Source organism: Equus asinus, chromosome 19 (assembly GCF_041296235.1).
Source record: "Equus asinus isolate D_3611 breed Donkey chromosome 19, EquAss-T2T_v2, whole genome shotgun sequence".
NCBI lineage: Eukaryota > Metazoa > Chordata > Mammalia > Perissodactyla > Equidae > Equus > Equus asinus.
The window spans coordinates 5,708,476-5,729,764 of NC_091808.1; the positions used below are offsets into that span (position 1 = coordinate 5,708,476).

Sequence of the window (21,289 nt, forward strand, 5' to 3'; positions counted from 1 at the left end):
GACGGAGGGCATCCTGAAGGCAGGGACCCCCTCAGTCACTTTTACATCCAGTACCAGGCAGAGCTCTTGGCTTGCGGCGGGTGATCAATGAGCTTTCATGGAACTGAATCTAACTCTAGTTTGCACGTACTTGAAAAAAAAAAAGTACCGAAAATCCTTCTCTTGTTGTCAGTTCATCATGATGGGGAATCCTCTGTTCCGGCTTCTCCTGCTGTGATCGACTCATCTTTGTTTATTTCCGACCTGCCGACTTCCACAAAGGATCTGTGAGCGCTTACAGCTCGTGCGTGTTTGTATCGGAAGCACTGTACCCTGCAGGACGGCTTTTGAGTCAACTGTGCCCCATCTATAATGTCAACGTCTAGAGTAAACCCAGATCTACTCAATTTCAGCAGGTTCGTTCTCATGGAAGCTGGAGTTCCAACCTGAGAACTCGCTTCAGAAAAATGATCTGGTTGGTGGGGAGCAGGCAAGTCCGTCAGAATACACGGTGTCTCCCGTAACGGCCAGCTCAAGGGCGAAGAAATCAAGCCCACCTGGTTCCCTTATCAGAGTCAAAGTTACTGCGTTTAAGGAATATCTTCCAGGAAGATGTTCCGGTTCTTGGTTTTTCACATTCACGCTAATTAACTGCTCAACTCAACGATTCAGATGCACTAACCAACTAGTTTAATAATAAGGACGTACAATTAAGAAGTCCTTATTGTGACAAAAAATTACTGTTGGAGACTTCTTATTCTGTCCTTTTGCTGCCAAAATTAAAACAAGGAGTGGCGTGCTGCTGGAATGTTCATGAAGATTAAAAGGAGGAAATCATGATATGATAGTAGCACCTGCACGGCTTTCCTAAGTCTTCCCTTCCTGTCCCCTCTAGCCACCTCCGAATAATATGGAATTAAACGAGGCGGCCCCTGAAGACAGGAAACAAACCGCGGTGATGGTCCCTCAGCCTTGACTTCTGGCCAGTCTTATGTACACCATCGTGCATAACGAGCAGTAACTAGCGTGTTAACTGTGCCCAAGGAGAGAGGGAAGACGGGAGCATCATGGAGATAAGATTCTTAAATAACCAAAGAAACAAACCGCCCTCCCAATCATGATGTGCAAAATCCCCGAATTACCCAAAGATGCCCCAACCTGCACAACACTTAACACAACTCAACGGTCACAGATGAACTGAGCTTCAAGGCGCCTGTGTATTGCTTTCCGGTAATAATAATACGCAGGAAAAAAACCATACAGCGCTTGTGCATAAGTCTTCATTTTCTCTTCAAAGTGCCTTCCAAAACATCAACTAATTAATAAAATTTTTTTCCAAAGGTAAAAAGGTAATTGATCAGCACAGCAACATCTGCTTTCTTCGGATCTATTTGAAAACAACACTCTGTTTCTCCACTAATTCAATCACTACCACTGGTGTTCTAAGTTGTTGGAAGTAGATGACATTTAATGAAAATGTGATGCTTTCTGCAGTGTTTCATCAAATAAGACAGCCATTCTGTACCAAATCTGCAGAATGTAAAATTAAGTTCTCCAACAGGTTAGCTTTCTGTGACTTTTACAGCTCAAGGCTGTTTGGTCCTTCTTCTGAATGACCCATGCCTCTTGCAAATATTCTGCCTGAAATCTGAGGTACACTTTCTTGTGTATGTTTTATGCCCATGTGAAGGCTCTAAGTGCCCTACGGGGAGAGAGGAGCTGAATTTTATTTCTCGTGTCTCCCATGGAGTCAAGAACATAGTGCTGGCTGCTTGCTATTTCATGAAAGAATAAAATGATTCACAACATCAGGTTCTCCTTTGCAAGAAGGAAGGAAAACTCAGTCCTGGCTGACCTTGGCAACTTGGAGTTAACGAAATTTGTAAACAGGCTTGGGGACTGACCTCTGATTGCTTAGTGGGTACAGCTGTGATGGGTGAGTCCTTTTTCTACCGTAAGGAAGAGAGTCCAGTTTGTGACTTTTCCTCTACAAGATAATATTTCAATATCCATCCAGGATCAACCATACAATGGTTCTGTAAAGACCCAGAATGAACGACCAAGGGATGGAGGTGGGAGGATAAAATAAATCCCCTTCTGAGACCTTTAGAATAAAGCGCCTTGAACTCCAGGGGGAAAAAAACAACAGGCTTTCTGCATACCCTCTTGTATAACAAGACTGGGCAAATCCAGACTGGCCCTGCATTTTTAAAGAAAGATCCCTGCTACAGAACTTCTAGATGTTAGGATCCATATAAAAGTCAGAGTCTTTCCATGGAATCTGAGAAATATCAAGGAAGCTACTCTGCCTGCCCCACTCCTAGATTCAAAAGCCGCTCCGCACACCTCAAAGACTTGCTTTTTGCCTGGTGGAAAGAGTTTGAGGCAGAGAATCAAGAGACAGTTCTGTCACCTACCAGCAACCTGACCCTGGACAAGAAAGCCACTTAACCTCTCTCTACTTTCGCCTTTTCACTGGGGAAACAGGGAAATTAACACTTGATGCAAACTTGCATGAATGTTATAAAACTAACGAGAACCACCATATTCGGGACCGCAGAGTGGACTACAGAGACCGCTGGTTCCCCTCTAGCAATGACAGCCTCCCTACTGGACCCTGGATAAGAAGATACCCAGAGAGCACCACGATTCAAAGACAATGCCAAAAGATGGCAAGTCATTAAAGATTTTCAAAGTCCCCACCGCCCAAGAGCCGTCCAGGCACATACCCTTAAACTTGGTCTGGGCACGAAGCCAGGGCCCCTGGTGCTATTATCCTCCCAGAGCCCAAATTCCACTACCAATGGTCCAACCAGTACTGTGCTCACTGCAGGGGACACAGAACCACTGCCTCTCAAGGCAGCCTCGGCTCTTACAAAGTTTTCCCTTTAATATCTGAACCAAAATCCATCTCTTTGAAGCTTCCATCCATTGGCCCCAATGAAACCCATCTGGGCCACCCAGGACAAGGCAGGACCGTCTTTCCATCATTTGAACACCGTTAGCTCGCCCCCATGCCCCTTGTCCTTCGTCACAACTCTTCTCCCCACTGACTTCAAAGGTTCCTTCCATGATACGGGCTTCAGTGCCCCCGCCTTCCTTCTTACCCACATCTGAATTTACTTTCACTGTTCTACAATCATCGTAAAGCACAGCGCCCAGATCTGAACATCCGACGTTTTCCTACATAGAATAATTCTGAGCAAATCAAATACAATTTAAAATCAAGAATGTCAGCCATATTTTAATGCCCAACGTTCCTATAAAATAGAAATACAAGTAGAAATGGGATACCTGAAGTTATTTTTAAAAACTGAATACCGCCTTCACATTTTTTATGGTATGGCTAGAAGATGGTTTCTAAGAGGCTTTCTCTCTGTCTCAAAATTCTCAATGGGGAAGAGTCCTATTTCTGACAGTCTTGATTAATATTCTAGTTTTCCTGGATAAAAACATCACAAAGTTTCATAATATTACACAAAGGGCCACAATAGTTGGAAAAACTCTCACACACTTTTAGAGGTTATAATAGATGGAAAGAACAGATCCAAACCTAGGGGGGCTCCTGGCAGGCTGGGGGAAGCCAATGCCTGGGGATGCTGGAGAAATACATGGGGACCCTTTTGTGATGAGCTAGGCAGCACCCGTTACCCCTCAAAGGCAGCGGCCTCAGGTCTCAGCCCTGGAAACACCCAGGCATATATCCATCCACCTCTTTGAGGCACTTCTGCTGTCAATGACATAAATCACAATCACAAAGGGAGAGCTCACGCCTCCAGCTTGTACCTCACACTTGCTCCACACCCTAAGAAGGGGGCTGAATTACTTTCAAATTTTTGACTCTTTATTTATTTATTTTAATTTTGTTTTTTGGAAGATTAGCCCTGAGCTAACTGCTGCCAATCCTCTTCTTTTTGCTGAGGAAGGCTGGCCCTGAGCTAACATTCATGCCCATCTTCCTCTACTTTATATGTGGGCCGCCTACCACAGCATGGCCTGCCAAGCGGTGCCATGTCCGCACCCGGGATCCGAACCAGCGAACCCCGGGCGGCCGAAGAGGAAGGTGTACACTTAACCGCTGTGCCACCGGGCCGACCCCTTGACTCGTTAAATGCTACTAAGAATTATATACAAGCCCAGTGACTGGCTTGATCGTCCAGACATCTTCTCTTACTCATCATGTTCACGAGCCAATCAAATTACCAGGTCAGAACTTGAAATATTTATAAAGATAAGGAATTCTTCAGTCACAGCTTCTGCTCCTATAATTTACTAGATTCATTCCATTCATTTTAAGTTGTAAATATAAGAAAATGATTGTTCTGCGTAAGGTAGGTCACAGCATCTTCGGCTGTCCAGCGTAGAATTTAATGATTGTTCTTCAGCAGAAGAGAAGTACTATAATTGAATATAACGAGTGCCGGAGCCATGAGAAACTCATGGAAGGGCTGTCCTCATATCCATCAGGCACACCAAGAGCCCCCACGTGGACAGAGTGGTTCCGGCTTTTGAGGCAGCATAAATACTAATGATAAATACCTCTGGCTTCTCCTTTCTAAACAAGTATGCCGCAAACGGGAAAAATCCCCAGCGCCAGAACCTCTGCGCCTGGCTTGGAGTCTAGGAAGACTGTGTGCTGGGCTCCGTCTTGCGCTTGGCTGGAAAATCGCACTGAAGCGCATTCGGGAAGCCCCGACCACTCCCTCAGGTGGGCTCCGAGGACATCGGAGGACAGCACAACCCCTGCCCTTAAAGGGCTCTGATCTACTGCACTTATGAAAGGGTCAGCGGCACAGACTTCCCCAGGGATCTGTAGGAGGCACCGTGAAAGGCCTGAGTGGTTTCTCTCCACCTTCTCTCCATCTTTCCCTTGGAGGCAGACCTGTGTGGCCCGCGCCAGGACCATTCATGCCCTTTGGCTTCTGGTGGGTTGGGTCAGGGCGGGGCAGGGGGCAGGAGACCCGAGGAAGGCAAGAGAGTGAGGTTAGGGTGCTTCCTCTAGGCTCCTTCACCTTCCAGGTCACCGTAGGTTGGATGTGTCCCTCTGTTGACGGCCACAGCTCCTGACTGGAGGACTTCCCCTTCTCTCTCTCTGGGTCCTAATAACTGCCCCTCCTTTCTCTGTTATACCCCTGGGGTTCTGCACCATCCCTCTACCTCTTCCCCCACCTGCCCATGCCTCTGCAGATACTCCCTATGGAAAGCTCCCCGCATGACCCGGCTTGAGGGTGCCATGTCTTCCCTGGGACCCTGACTGAAGTAGCTGACTTCCAATGAAATTTTACTTTTCCCATACTCTAAAGACATTTGAATCTAGTCATTTGTTCCAACGGGGTATGTCAAAAGCCAGACAATTCAATTACTTGACGGATATCTTCTATAGAACTTTTAATATCCACAATTGTGACTTTTCAACATAAGGTCAGGCAGTAGACAATACACTGGCAATAACCAGTCACTGTGCCTCGCAGGAAAGAGAAATAGAAATTTAAAGAGCACCCTCTAAAAATAAAACATACACAACTAGCTTTAATTTCAAGAACAGAATGCTTAATTTCAATGGTTGATGCAATACACTTTGGATTAACAGTTGATAAGAGTATTAAAAAAATAGTGTACATCACTGAATCCAAAATGACCTCAATTGTAGGATGCATTCTGACTTCAGAGATGATAAAATGTGAGAAAAAAAAGTATGCCTTAGATATACTGAAATATAGTGTGTCTCACAGAAATCACTCATTCATAGTTGGGTAGGTAACTTTTCCTAGGGAAAAATGATACATTTTCTTTTTACAGAGAACTTATTGTCTTATTTTCTCTGGGAAAGATGTCATGGCTGTTGGTACTACAGAGAGAATATTCTCTTAACTAGAAAGTGAGGGGCGGTTTCCTCTATGATCACTGGCCTTGAACTTCTGAACACATGTCAACCATTATCATCACTCATGCTTGAGACATCGTCATGACTTCTGATTTGGGTGTTTCTATGGCGTCTGGGAGTCTGTCCTTCTGTCTGCATCCCTGCCTCAGTGGGATGGCTCTTTAATGAAAGAGTCCATAGTTGTTTTAGGGTTGAGGATCTGCTCAGCCTTGTCATACACTATTGCTCGGAGCACACAGTGCAATCCCAGTCACTCGGCAAGTGGACTGCAAACATCATAGACATCCAACTGGTTCATGGTCACTTCTCAAACTTCCTTCAAACTCACTGATGGGCGCCTGGGACACTGGTCTGAACCAACAGCCCAACGAAACATAATTGCTTCTAATTTCCTCTAAGCTGTATCTTGTTCAGAGAGTTTTCACTACGTCAGTATGTGGGTGGGATAAAGTATCGACAATGTAGTTGCAGGTGGACTTGATAATCAGCTTCCACCTAGTGGTGCTTTTGAAAAAAGTCACTGATTGGAAACATGATACAATGTTTATCTGTGAAATGGGCGTGAGGTCTCACCCTAAAGCAATCCTACTCTCCCCCTGGGTACATGTGGCTCACGTTACCCGTCCTGGCGGGAGGCCAATCTTCTTCCTGATTTTACCCCAAACCTCTCGTCAGGGCAGGGGTGGCCACACATGCCCAGCTGGGTGCTCTCTGCTGAACGGTTGTTTGAGGGACTCTCATCAATGCTCAGCATGGGTGGCCCATTCCTTTTCCAAAGGGAAGGTCAGTGGCATCTCGGGTGGTGCTTTGATCCATAATCATTATTTTTCACCACTGCTGATATAACGAAATCATCCTCATTTATCATAACAGGAGAAAATCGGTTTTTATTGGCTAAACTCGTTAGCAGGAAGCCTAGGGGAGGCAAATGGTAAGAAACATGGTGACGAAGAAGGGTTTTCAGACTCTTCCCCGCTTGGCCACCAGGAGAGCCCAGCAAGCTACTCGACACTCCGAGCCTCAGTCTCCCCGCAGTGGAACCACGCCGCCACCCAGCTCACAGAATCACGCAAACAACGCAGTGCATGCACCAGCAGCTCTGCCCCTCCCTTGCTAACGTATGCATCGTGGGTTTACAGGCTCGTCTTTGGACACTGGGAGGGAACAGGGTACTTCCTCTAACATCGCAACTTACAGTTTTGAACAAACAAGCAGAGTATTCAGAAAAAGGGCGGCAGGAATAGAGAAAGAAAAAGGATACAAACGTTAGAGAGGAAGTTCTGCCATATATGGAATCCTTGTTGCAAACAGTCTTTTACTATTATTGGTCTCATAAATGATAATTCATGTCTCACAACAATGTTCTGCCATTTTAATTTTCCTTTGAAGTATTTCTTTAACTGGTTTATTACGACTGCAATAATTCCCCCTCCCATAACATGTGTGTGTATCTCCACGTGCATCTGTGGAATAAAAAAATGTAAACCCATCTGAAGGAGCCACTTGGAAAGACCACATCCGGCCATCACTAAGAATTAAAACTAAGGACTCAACAAGTCAAAGCAGAGTCAAGACAAACTGTGACAAGTGGAATATTAATAGAGCCCACAAAACAGAGTCGGTGGATGCGAACAGAAGGGGTGTTTATCATGACATGTTGCTGAAAGTCAGAACTGAGGCAGCTGTCTTATTAGGTATAAGATGAGCCAAGATCAGAGAAGATTCCTAAATTAGGAGAGGCGACAGTCTTTGTTAGAGGAATACAACACGGCACACCTCAGTTGGAGGGGACACTGGTGACCCAGGTTGCCAAAGGAGGACAGGACCAAAGACGTTCACCAGGCACGTGATGGGGAGACCAGCATTACCATCCACCAGGCGACAACTACCTGAGGGTAAGACAAGTGATTTGGTTGAACCATCTTGAGAATCAGGCAGCGATGAGAAGGCTCCGAGGGCCCTCTAGCACCACCCTGTAAACAGAAGGCACACGCAGTGACCTGGATTATGGTGCATTTGTGCTTCTAAGGGTGCGTGATTTCACAAGTTAGAGTGACACAAGTTAACTTTCAGAAACGCAGGCTCTCACCCCCAGATCCCCGGGAACCCTTACCTTCAGCGGTGCCAGAGAGCCCGTCGGCTTTGAAGTTGCTGGTACTTTTCTTCCTTCGGTGTTTCTTTCTGTTGGCGTGAGGGGAGGGGGGCGGGTCGAGCTTGGGGCTGGTGGTACTGGAGATACTTGGGCTGGAGCACACCGAGTCGCCCAGCCCCGTGTCTGCCACCGGACCGGAAAAGGCAAAAGAACGCAAAGGTTAAGCGCTTAAAAGGAGCAGACTTTCGCAAAAATACGAAAGCAACGTTCCTCCAATATCATACAGAGCCCCACAAATAATACACTGTCACGAGATTGCTGGACCGGAGGCCTCGAGGATCCATTCTTAAAAGATCATGGTGGCCCTTGCACATGGCGCCCCATTGTGCCCGTCATTCAAAAACAGGCACTTATTTCTGCATGTCTTTATGCGCTGGAGAATTTCAGGTTCTCTACTTTGCATGATGGGAGATCTGGAAAAGGAAATTGGGAGTTCATACTTTTTACATGTTTCTATTTCTCTTCCCATAATTCCTTGACATTAGGAATGAAATAAAGACACTCAGGAGTACATACAAAAGGTCCTCTTAAATGGGTGCGATTCTGTGTGCGCACAGGACAAAGGTATTCCAGATTCTCTTTCTTCTACCCCAACATTCCACATGGCTGTTACGTCAGTTTATTATGAGTGAAAACCGGCACGTCATTTCTCTCTCTCACCCATGTCCAGCAATGGCATTTGGAAGTGATACAGCAGACCTGCCAATCTTTGACTCATTGAAGCTACTTATAAAATTTTAACACCAGTGCACAAATGTGAAATTCACTCTCAGTGAAACTCTCAATTTATTTTGTCTATTTTTTTTTATTTTTTATTTTTTTGAGGAAGATTAGCCCTGAGCTAACAGTTGCCGCCAATTCTCCTCTTTTTGCTGAGGAAGACTGGCCCTGAGCTAACATCTGTGCTCATCTTCCTCTACTTTATATGTGGGAGGCTTGCCACAGCATAGCTTGCCAAGCAGTGCATAGGTCTGCACCTGGGATCCGAACCAGCTAACCCCAGGCCGCCTAAGCAGAACATGTGAACTTAACCACTGTGCCACCAGGCCGGCCCATATTTTGTCTATTTTTATCTTTACCAAAGAGAGGACCAAAATAGTACTAAAGGACCAGGAATGGAATGAACATGTAATTCAGCCAGAACAAAAAATTACACTGAAAAAGTGATGAAGAAACACCTTCCAAACACCTTCAAAGTCTTAAGAATTCTTTTGTATTTTTTTTAAAGATTTTATTTTTTTTCCTTTTTCTCCCCAAAGCCCCCCAGTACATAGTTGTATATTCTTCGTTGTGGGTCCTTCTAGTTGTGGTATGTGGGATGCTGCCTCAGCGTGGTTTGATGAGCAGTGCCATGTCCGCGCCCAGGATTCGAGCCAACGAAACACTGGGCTGCCTGCAGCGGAGCGCGCGAACTTTACCACTCGGCCACAGGGCCAGCCCCAAGAATTCTTTATTTCATGATTCAGCATCGTTGCAACTAAAAAGACAGAGTTCTGTGTCATATACATCATTCATCCAACTAACATTTTTTAAGCACCTACTGTGGGCCAGCCACTTTTCGAGATGCTTGGGATCCATCACTGAGAAAAACAGAAAGATTCTGGTGTGAGTGGCACTTACACGGCAGCTGGGCCACAACCCAGAGTACGTCAGCAGGTGGTGAGCGTTATGAGAGAGAAAAGGAGCACATGGAGGCTTGGAAGTTGGGGAGGTGGTGGCAGAAGTGAGGGGACACTTGAAATAGGGTGGACGGGGCAGGTCTTGCTGAGAAGGTGACAACTGAGCCAAGGCTTGAAGACAGTAAAGGAGTGAGCAGGTGGATGACCGGGGGAGAAGGAAATAGCCAGAACCTGGTCCTAAGATGGAAGCAAGCCTTGGTGGGTTTCAGAAACAGAAAGAAGGCGAGTGGCTGGGGCTGGTGGGGACGGTCGTAGGGAACAGCATGGCAGAGAGGAAGGGCTCCGCTGCAGGGGCTCCGAGGCCACTATAAGGACCCCGGCTTTACTCTGAGGGAATGGGGACCGGCTACAGGGTTTTGAGCAGAAGAATGACATGATTTCAAATTTAAAGATCCTTGAAATCAAGCTGAATTTAAAGCAGTTTCATTTTGTGAAGTTCTAGAAAATTTTATCATATATTGAGAAATGTAAAAATATACAAATTACAGTATTTTTTAAGATAGATATATGGTTCCAAAAATGCCCTGGGATGCAACTTCCTGACATCCTAGGACCAGTGACCCCTTGCCCATCCTTGCATGGTGCAAAGGGTCTACCTCCTTCCCATGTACCCATCACATGTGGAGGAAAGGTGGGGAACCCCTCCTGGGAGGGGTGGGGGGAGATACCCCAAAGCTGCTGCAGGAGAACCTGGGCAGCACCCCATGGCACTGACCCCTAGACCATGTCAACAGGGTCCACTCTTTGTGGGTGGACACTTGCTCACACAATGCTGCTGAAATACCATTCACCACTTTAAGGAGTTGCAGTAACTGTGACAACTCAGTGTCCGGCCACTTTTTCTCCCCTGAAACTGACACGCTTCCATTTCTACCAGACTCCCATCCTCCGAGGCCGGACATCCGGCAAACCTCTTGGGTGACTTTACCCACGTGCAGCGAACAGTCCTGAGCCCTTGTTGGCTGGTTTTGTGGCTGTTTCAGGAGGGAATACAAGTTTAAGTAAGACACAGCCTCTGCCTTGTGGAGGCTGGGACTCCAGGATGAATCTTTATTCACAGTCACCATTTCTTTTCTTGCACAGCCTTTCCAGCTGGCTGCCTGATCTCTATTTAAGCCACACTCACCCGTGGTCTGGTCCTAACCCCCCAGGCCTGGACTGTGTGGCCAACTCCAGGAGGTCTCTCTCCTTTCAGTTTTTCACCTTTTGTTTTGAGGAAGATTAACTCTGAGCTAACATCTGCTGCCAATCCTCCTCTTTTTGCTGAGGAAGACTGGCCGTGAGCTAACATCCATGCCCATCTTCCTCTACTTTATATGTGGGACGCCTGCCACAGCATGGCCTGACAAGCCGTGAGTAGGTCTGCACCCAGGATCCGAACGCGGGCCGCCAAAGCGGAACGTCCAAACTTAATCCCTGCACCACCAGGCTGGCCCCCTAGCTTTTCACCTTGTAAGTTGTCCCCATCTTTTACAAAACTAATTTTCTAAAGTAGCGATTCTTATCCATCTTTTTAAAATCCTAGATCCCACTGAATATCAGATGAAAACTGTAACTACCAAAAAGAAAGGGCTAGTCTAATCAATATTTGCACACAATTTCTGATGGCTCAGAAGCTGCCTGATGTTGCTAAGGGGGTCTAGGGACCCTAAGATCGTTAGCTGACCCTAAAGCAACCCTTTTACATGTTATCTGATGCTTGAACCTTATAATGAATATTTTTGCTCCTTTCAAATATTTTCTGCCCAGGTTTTAAAGGTCTCTACCCTCTGGCTGCATCCTCTCTGCCTATTAGGTGTTAAGAACCCATCCTGTGTCAGGCATGGCATCGGACCATGGGAAGACAATGCTCACGAGGACTGTGCCCATCCTCACTGAGCTACACTCCAATCACGGGGCAGATGAGGAGAACAGCAAAGACAACCGCTCTCCACGGCAGCAGGGTGGGCATTTCATTATGTCACTCTGCCCCTCGGGTATCCGTTCAATTCACTGCACCATGTTCTTTCCCAACAACGTGTCTGAATCCTTACGTCACTCCATTGCTGTAACGTTCTCTCCTAAACCAACAATTCTCATCTCTGAACTCTTACTGGTCCTCAAGTTGGGGCTTTCTGTACACGGCTGTCTGTCAGTTATCTGGAGCTCACTTGCACGCTCATTTCCCCCCATGGTGAGCTGGACAATGCTGAGCACACAGTGCTTGCACCATTATAACATAAACATCCTCGGCTCCCTTCCATTATCCAGCGGTTCTTTCTTAAGGCACGTACCAATATCTCTTTTTAAGATACCCAGAATATACACATAAGCTATAAAGTTATATAACGGCTTCCATAGGGGTGATGGCTCTGTTTCTGGGCTCTTTATTCTTTCCCAATACTCTTTTCATCCATCTGTGTTCCAACAGCACATGCTCTTCAATGCTATGGCTCAGTCATCTTGGTACCTCATATGGCAGGGCAAGTCCCTGAGCTTTGCTACCCTTCACAGTTGTCTCAGCTATTCTTGGCTGTTCTGAGCATGCAGCCTTGTATATCCATCCAAGTCAATGACAAAGATATTGAACAGGATGGGGTCAAGACCGAGACTCAGACTTTCAGATTCACCACTCTGCATCTGGAAGCTTCTGAGAGTGATCACTGAACAAGACCAAGATACATCATACTGTCCTTGCATCCAACTCATATACCTTTGACCTTGCCTATAAAGAAACTATGGACCGATCTTGTTAAATACTTTGTTGAAAGCTAGACGGGTACCCAACTTACACATATTTTTGACAATTTTAAAACAATAAAGGGAAATACATTTAATATTTCTTCTCCTTAATAAACTATCTTGATTCAACTAAATCACAATTAAATTTTCTTTTCTATATAAACACAAAGCATTCCTTTAACAATCTAATTCAGAATCTTACTGGGATAGACCTTAAACTCACTGGTATACGGCTCAGAATTCACCTTTCTGGAAACCAAAATGATGTCTGTTTCTAGACATCTCCTTCCCTTTCAGCCGGAGAACACTTTTTCCAAAGTAAGTGACAGGGACATGGCAATCTCATTTCCAAGTTTTCTGAGTATCTTGGAATATGTGTCGTTCCAGGAGAAATTCCTGGCTCACTTGAAGCAGGTAGCTAAGTGGCAATCTTAAGAAGGAAATACTTAGAAGTAACGACACCCTCCTTCCCCTGAGGGACCAGCAGTGCCAATCACATCAGCACCTTACAGCCTCCTTGCCCTTGGCATCCTTCAACACCAGTCCCTCTATCCCACACGGCTCTGTATTTCCACTAGTCCACTGGCTTGCAACTGGGAACCCAGGCCCAGGAACATCTGTCAATGTCTGGAGCTATTTTTGGTTATTGGACTGAGAGGGGTGGAGGCACCACAGGTATATAGTGGGTAGAAGCCAGAGATGCTGAAAAATATCCTTCAACACACAGGACAGTCCCTGTGACAAAGACTCATCTGCTCTAAAACGCCAATGGTGAGAAAGCTGCAGAATCAGCATTGTTTTTCTAGTCTTCGTCAACCTGTCAAACGCCTCCTCTGGAATGACGGTCTGTCAGTGCAAACTCCCTCACATGGGTAACCTCAGAACGCTTGCTACACCTGGCACTGAGACCTGGCTCTCCCCTGGGGACACACCTCCCAGGGGACGGCACTGCGAATCCCACCCTCACACACCACATGGCATGCAGGTGGGCCAGGCGTCCTCTCTGCTCTCCCTGCCATCTGCAGACCGCTCCTCCACCCTCAAGCCCAGCCCCTCTGAAGCGTACACCCTCACCACCCCGCTCACTGCCTGCTGACTCCTGGTTACGCCCCTTCATCCCTGTCTACTTCAGCAGCAGCTCACCCCATCCTCACTGGTGATGACGTCCAGCTCCTCCTGGGTGCTCCCTCCAGGTCCCGACCTCTTGGGCTCTGCTTTCTCCTTGAGAAGCCCTTTCCTTCCCTCTGCCTCAGTACCCTCTCTCACAGTCCTAACCCAGGCCCGCCACCAGCAGGAACCGGCCCCTGTGGGTCTTATTTTTGCCTTCCATGCCCTCGCCCACGTCCTGTCGCCCCAGCTCACTTACACTAGGATCCACCTCCGAGAGCTCACCTATTGCCCCGTTCAGTCTTTACCGACTAACATCTGCTTCTTGTCCCATTTCTCCCCTTACCCTGTCGGGACATCACGCACAGCTCAGACTCTGCCTTCGATGTCCTTCTCCCTCCATCTTTCCTGACCAGGACACCCCAACTTGACTGATAATTTCCACCCTCCTCTTGCTCTATGCCTGTACTCAGGCTCGGCTGGAGGAACACAGTCCCCAGCCGACTGGTCTCCTTTACTTTTATGGCTCCAAAGCTGGGGAGAGGGGACCAACCTCTGGCCTGCCCTTCAATCCTCTACATTCCTGGAGTAAATCCATTCCCTGTTCTCCAACACGCCACATCACACCTTCTCCACCCTATCTGAGGACCTCACTTTTCATCTCCCTGAAGACAGAAAACAAAAAAGCAGCCATGAGAAGAGAGCACCCTGCTTCCTGTCCCTGTCCCGGGTCCCCATGGGCTTTGGGGCCTCCCTTGTCCTGCCCCATGAAAGCACCCTCGCCCCCTCCTCCCAATGAACTGGATTCCGCCGTCTGCTTAGGAGTGGCTGCCCCCAGCAATCACACCCTCTCTGGCCTCATCAAAGGTGATTTTATCTCCCATCTCTAACAAACCCTCCCTGACCCCATGCCCTCACCCAGCTTCCAACTCATTTCTGCTCCTCTTTAAAGCAAAGCTCCCCCACAGCCTTTCCCCTCCTTGCCGCCTGTGCCTGGTCACAGCTGTCCATGCCTGACCCCACTCCATTCCGGCTCGCATCCCACCAGCCGCTGCCATGCCCCTGCTGAGGCCACCAGTGCCCCCGCCCCTGCCTCATAGTGGACAAGTCCCAACAGGATTGCATTAGTCTCAGCAGTACCCCACACAGTTCATGGCTCCCCCCCTTCCCTGAGAAGCCATGGTGAGGCTTTAGGCTAGCCAAGTAGGGTGGAAACTAGGATGTTGGGGTCCTAGAAAGCAAATGAGGGAGCCCCTCTTGGGGGTCCCCATTCTGGCCATCGCCCACAGCTGCCTCATGTCCAGCCCCTCCCCGCCTCATTGAGAGATGGCACTCACCACATGGTGACCCTACCTCCCCTGTGCATGTTTCCTTGCTACCTAGAAGCCTTCCCCATGAGAGCACAAGCCTTAGGAAGGGGCCCCTGTTCAAACTCTTCACCAGGACACAGCGGAGACACATTCGGGATGAAAACGGGGGTTCCAGGCATATGTGTAGCCTCACGTTTTATAAAGAGCTGGTCTCTCTTTGAGGGGCGCTCACACCGGTGGATGGTGCTGCTTTTTGGTGTATAATACAGAAAAGCTACCAACTTTGCAACCCCGTTTTGAAACTAACCACAAGTGTGCTGCCCTCAGACCACAGCCGTGTAAGTTTTCGATGGTTTGGAACCTATTTTTGGGTGAGCAACTAGACCATGAATAAACTCTATTCACACTGCGAAAGCATCTCCCTTGAAAGACACCTCATACCCACCACACGCACTTCATGAGCACTCTGCCCTGTGAGCCAGCTCTGTCCCGGCGCCCGGGATGCTGAGAGAAAAAGGGCAAATATCGCTGTCCCCACAGAGCGCATTTCTAATGAGTGAAAGAAAGCCTATCTCCTTTCTTGCTTGACGCCTTTATGGAAGATGATTTTTCTTGGGTGATACTACTCGATAGAGGATCAAGAGGGGGAATCACGCCTATAGTGAGCATGTCAATTGCATGCATGTAAACGTATGTAACCAGAGGCTGCCTACATGCAGAGAGAAGGAAGTTGAGGGACCATGTGCACGACTACCTTCACCAGGGTGAGCACAGCCACACCGGCCCTATGGCATCCCTGAGCCATAGGACTGTGACTCTGGGACCTCTGCTGGGGCCATTGGAACCCTGAGAGTGAGAGTAACAGGGAGACAAAGGTAAAACTGAGTCAGGAGAAGACCCTGGAGCAGGGTGAGGAGGGGAGGAGAAGAGAAAATGTGAAACACGAGCCCTGATGTGGCCACTGGAGGGAGGGAGGGGGAGAGGAAGAAAGGCGAGCTTTTAAGCTGACACAGTGTCGTCATACAATAAAAAAGCAACAATCACAATTATGGAAACAGAAAGCAGGACTGGCATGTAAGCCCCGTCAATTCTTTCTCAGACAAGGAGGAGTATGCATAAAGTCAGTGATGTGCACGGAGCTCCTCGGGATCCACAAAGCACTCCCGTCCACTGCTTGATTTGCTGCTCACAGGGCCAAGGGCCCACCCGGAGAACTGTCCTCGTCCCGGTTTAGAGATGACAAGCTGGGCAGTGACTTCCCAGGTCATCCTGCAGGTGAGGGTGGAGCCCCCACCCCTTTCCACTGTCTTCTGCCTCTCCATGTCAGTGCTCCAATAATCCACAGCCCAGGCCCTCGAAATGTGATTCCAAGTTTCTTGCTGGAGGAAGGACAAGCGCTGGCACTGTAACCATTGTGAGGGTGGGCGTCTACGGTGGGTGGGCTAAGCAGGCACACAAGTACCTGGGAAACCACGTGTCCTGGGGTAGGGTCACGGGGAGCAGGTACAGCTCAGGAGTGGACGGCTGGGCGAGCACAGGCAGCTGCCAATGCAAGAAGTGCTCCTGCAGCAAGAGGAGGCTCCAGGTGCCAGGACCAGGCGGCCTGACTGGGGCAGCAGAAGCGCCAACAACACGGGGGAGCCACCACTGTGCCACAAGAAGGTGATCACGGTGGCGAATGATGACAGAGGTCAGGGAGGGGCAGGGCCCACGGTCAGGGAGGCCGTGACGGGAGACAGGACTCCGGCAGGCCCTGCCTGTTCTCCAGGCTTGGGGGAGCCTGTGGAAACAGCTTCAGTTTCTAGTGAACTGGGTACTGAGCCCTGGTGCTGGTATATTAATGCCCTGGGCTTCTAGGCCTCGAGAACTTCCCTTCGAGAGAAGTTGTTTAACATTCCCCTGGTTTAAAATATGAGCAATCAAAGCGTTCCCGGCTCCCATGCTGTGCTTTCCCATTTCCGACGACTCCTCCAGCCTGCCAAGGTACCTCTCAAAGGAAGAGGCACGAAAGCCCGGCCTCAGACGCTGTAAATGAGCTCCAACCGCAGCCCACGAAACGCCATCGGCTCCTCCCGACTGAATACAGATAACGCATTTTATTTTGTATCAATTAATGGGCACGGGGACAGACGCCGGCGGTCGACAGCATTAAACATGGGAGGGGAGAGGCGAAGAGAAAAAAGGCACGCCAAATTAAAAAAGCAAGTGCCTCATTACTCCGCATCTAAACCGGCGTTGATGGAGGGTCGTGGAGTCCCAGAGACGCGTGGCGCTGAGCCGGGATGGGCCGGTCCACCGCCATCCTGCGCGCTCAATGTCGGCCATTAGTTCTTCCCAATCGGGCATCAATGTTCAACGCACACCCCAAAAAATATATAATACGAGCAATAATGATAACAATCTGCAGTCTCTCCGAGCTTCGGTACGTGAAGTATGAGTCAAAGAAGCAGCTTCACTTTTCACTGGGAGAGCTGACAAGCATGACTAGAGGGGAAATAAAATAACATTCCGTTCGCATAAATATCAAGCAGCCTGCTTGAGACTGATGGGCCAGGAATGTATTCTTAGCTATCATTCCGGCAGACAGGCCCAAGGACACTCATAACTTATTTTACAATCATTTAGTTTCAGCTCAAGTGGAAAACGTGACAACTTATCTCTGCTGACAAGATGCCATATCGAACCTTACAATTAACTCTCCTCCGATTATCTGCCCAGCCGATCATTAGCTAGCCCATTTTTGATGAACTGTTGCAAGGAGCTGACTTCGGGGAGAGGCGTCACTGCCAGGTGTGCGGACAGGGTTTTGATATCCTGGCTGATATTCAAATAGGCCGGGCCCCGTGTGTGTGCTTCCCATGGCCCCTGCTGTTCCCAAGCGTCTTGAAATGTACCTGTAGGGGGAGGAGTCCTGCGCCGTGCTGGAATGGAGCCGTGCATCCTTGCAACCGTTATGATTGCAACAACTATTACTGCTGTGACTATTGCTGTTGGCCCTCCCAATGCACCTCCCCAGCCCCCATCAAGGTCAGAGGCCAGGCCTTTCCTCAGACTCTGGAGTCTGTATTTCAGGGAGCGGTGGGCACTCCGGAGGGACACCTCCCGCCACTCTTCCTTGGCAGGCTTGAAATGGAGGGGGGACACCAAGCATTTGCTGCAGGGAGACACCCACACTGTCTGGAGGAGCTGCTAATGGTCCTGAAGGCCGGCTCACTGTTAATTTCCTATGTGTTGATTAAAGATACAAAATGCTTTAAGATGCTATATTCATAAGCATGCATCCCCATTAAAAAAAAAAAAGGAAAAGGATAGGGGTATGCACATTAGCCCTCCTTTCTTTTTCGCTTTCCCATATACCCTAATTTACTCATTTGGCAGTATCAGGAACAATACATTGCTAAAAATCATTTTTTAGTATTAAAAGAATTCAAAATGATCAAAGACAGGGCTATCTGTTGGTGTCGGCGGTGGTGGGGGGACCAATTGAGGGGCGAGACCTTCTGAAAACTCAAGATGAGGTCATCCTAGGAGCTGATAAATTAAAACCCGTTTCCTTTGAAACAAGGCCGGCCATCTAGAGCTCATTTGGATCTTTAATAAGGGCTCTATTCTCTCGAAAGCTCAGAGATGTGCTGGCTGGTAAATAAAGAACAGGCCACCTCTGCCATCCAAGGAAACCACAACATCCCGGCCTCTGTTGAAAGGTGAGTGTGAAGTGAAGTTCAAAACCTCGCCCCATCGCACAGGCCCTTTGACGGGGGCTTTCAACAGGAGGAGGTTTACTTGAATCCCCATCTCTGAAGATGTTTCAGAGACGCGCACATTGTCCGGTCCCCCTTTGCCGCACACGGCGCTCACACAGAGGTGCGCGGTGTCAGAAGAAGGGGCAGCGGGGACACGATGGGGGGTCGAGGAAGATGACAGGTGTTGGGGGAAAGGAAGAGATAACACGGTGCTGGACTGAGTTACAAAAGTGGGGAGGAAAGGATGACAATAGGAGGGGCCAGAACGGAGAGAAAATATGGGGGAGAGCGTTTCCTACCCGGCCGCGTTCAATTTCACCAAGATGTCTCTGTAAATGAAGCCGAATCAACTAGAATTCAGGAAATTTGATCTTCATTTACATGAAGCCCTTACTTACTGACATAGGCTTGTAAAGCCTTAAAAAAAAAAAGGCACAAATTCTGATCACTAATTAGGGTACAGGGTTTCCTTTATTCTTTTTTAAAAGCTTCAGTGCACGGGTGTGTTTCCTAGTTGTTAGTTTAGTTCTGTGTGCACTGCCACTGCCACAGTATTTAACTGACAGACGAGTGGTGTGGGTCCTCGACTGGGAAACGAACCTGGGCGGTGGCAGCAAGAGCCCCGAATCTTAACCACTAGATCCCCAGGACTGGCTCGGATTTCTTTTCGAGGGGATGAAATGTTCTAAAACTGACTGTGGTGATGGTTGCACAGATCTGTGAATATACTAAAACTATCGACTGTACACTTTAAATAGAGGAAGGGTATGTGATGTCAGTTCTATCTTCATGAAGCTGTTTTTTTAAAAAAGAAAAAAACAGAGTGTGGTCATTGTGTTAAATGTTACAAAGCAATCAAATAAGGATGACAAAAAAGACACTGGGCAGTCTGGCCAGATGTAGGGATGGTGTCAGAGCGGAGGGTCAGGAGGGGGCCTGAGGACACTCGGAAACTTAAGCAAAAGGCTGTTCACAAGACTTGGGCCACAAAGCTGAGTTTGAAAGGGGGTGATGTGGCTGCCTGAGCCTCCAGTCACCTGCTAGGACCTGGCTCTATGCCTCAGACCAATGGTGAACCCTGGAACCTTCTGTCCTTCTCCAAGGGAGTTGTGTCAGCCTCCTGCCTGTGCCATGGAGCACAGCACATGCCGGTGGGTGCCACAGACTCATTCTTCTCAAGTTTATGTCCCCTCCCCACAAGTCACATTTCTCTACTCTCTGACTTCTTGGCACGCGCCGTTCACTTTGTGCCATCATCATCTTTTCATCTCCCCCTTCTTGCCCACTACGGCAGGCTTTGGAATGGCATCCTCGAGTCCCTTTAGTTTTTTCTCAGGCTCCCGATGGCCAGCTTGCACTGAGTACCATCATCTTATTTTGGGGGATGAAAGAAAGAACATGTAGTGTGGTCAAGTGAAGCAGAAACCTCAGGAAGTCAGAGTGGGAACATGCCAGGAAGGAACGTGTCAGGGGGTTACAAGTCACCATTTTATATTTAAGCATGGAAAATCAAACTGTTCTCTAGCGGATTTTTAGCTGGATGCAAGTTGCACACAGTTTAAACTAATCCAGCATACTCCAAAAACCGTAAAGGACTCTGAGCCATACTGTTAGGTGAGAATGAAATCATTTCAAGAAATCCCTGTCTCTGCAGCCTCATCTCTTTTTACATAATCAGCCACAACCATTTCTCAAGTTTGGTGCTTAGGGCTGCTAAATTACAAAGAGATTCTGTTTCAGCGGGAGGCTCCACTGGCTGAGCAGGCTGGGGAAAGGCTGAGCATGTCTAGGAGAAAACTTAATTAAATAGGGAAGTTAATTAAACGTATGATCCCTCTTTGATAACGTACATTTCCCATCTTTAGAAACCTAGCTGTTTCTGTTGGAAGTCACATGGAGTCAAATTACCAACCAGCACAAGAAGATGTCCTCTTGTGAGGTAGGGAAGGCTGGCCCTAGCTAGGCAAAGCCAGAGAGGGCTCTGTCCAGGGTCCTGAACATATTCAGCCGGTTCATTCCGCTCAAGGTCCAGAAACACACCAAAACAAGGCTGCTTCTTCATGGCACATCCCTGCTCTTAATCTACTGACATCATGTGGTTTGAAAAAGTAGAGCGATGGTGTCCCCAGCTTTAAGAAAACCTGATACCCAGAAGCCCAGACGGAAAAAAGAGGTAATTTGGTTGTGACATATCATCCCATTGCTCCAGGGTCAAATGTCAAAAAGGTAAATAATTGGATTTTTTTTTTTAACCTCATAAAGAGCAGAATGTGCCTCAGTTTGTTAGTTATTTCCCTACTGCTTAGATGGATTTCAAATTTTTGACCATAAAGCCATACTTTGGCATATCTTTTTAATATTTGGAATTATTACATCAGGACAGTTTTCAAGATGAGTCCAAGAAAATGAGTATTTGTGGGGCTCTGGATACAGACTGCTAAAATCACTTCTGGAAGTTCTGTGCCTTTCCCACCAGCAGCGAGTGAGGTCAACAAACCATCACATCTTTCAAGCCTGGATGCTGTCTGTTGGCCGACTCGCATTTCGGCTCCTACCCTGCCCACCTCCTGATAAGTAAGTCCACGGTTCTCAGCATGGCCAACATCAAGTCACATAAGAGGAAGGAGATGGACGGCAGGGAGAGAAGCACACGTGGGTTCCATGAAAAGGAGCCAGCAGAGCAGTAGAATCCGAAAGACAGTTTGAAATCCCAG

General features: G+C 47.9%; 1 protein-coding gene across 14 annotated transcripts in view; it reads right to left on the reverse strand.

Annotated features, from left to right (window-relative positions):
* Positions 1-21,289, reverse strand: part of AGAP1 (ArfGAP with GTPase domain, ankyrin repeat and PH domain 1) — a 559,975-nt gene that overhangs the window by 122,684 nt on the left and 416,002 nt on the right. For 13 of the 14 annotated variants that reach the window (XM_044751550.2, XM_044751551.2, XM_070489343.1 and 10 more), the window contains one exon: positions 7,977-8,138. The exons of the other annotated variant lie outside the window; for it this stretch is intronic. In XM_044751550.2, the coding sequence (XP_044607485.1) occupies positions 7,977-8,138 (162 nt within the window). The remainder of the gene's footprint in view (positions 1-7,976; positions 8,139-21,289) is intronic. 14 annotated transcript variants of the gene reach the window in all.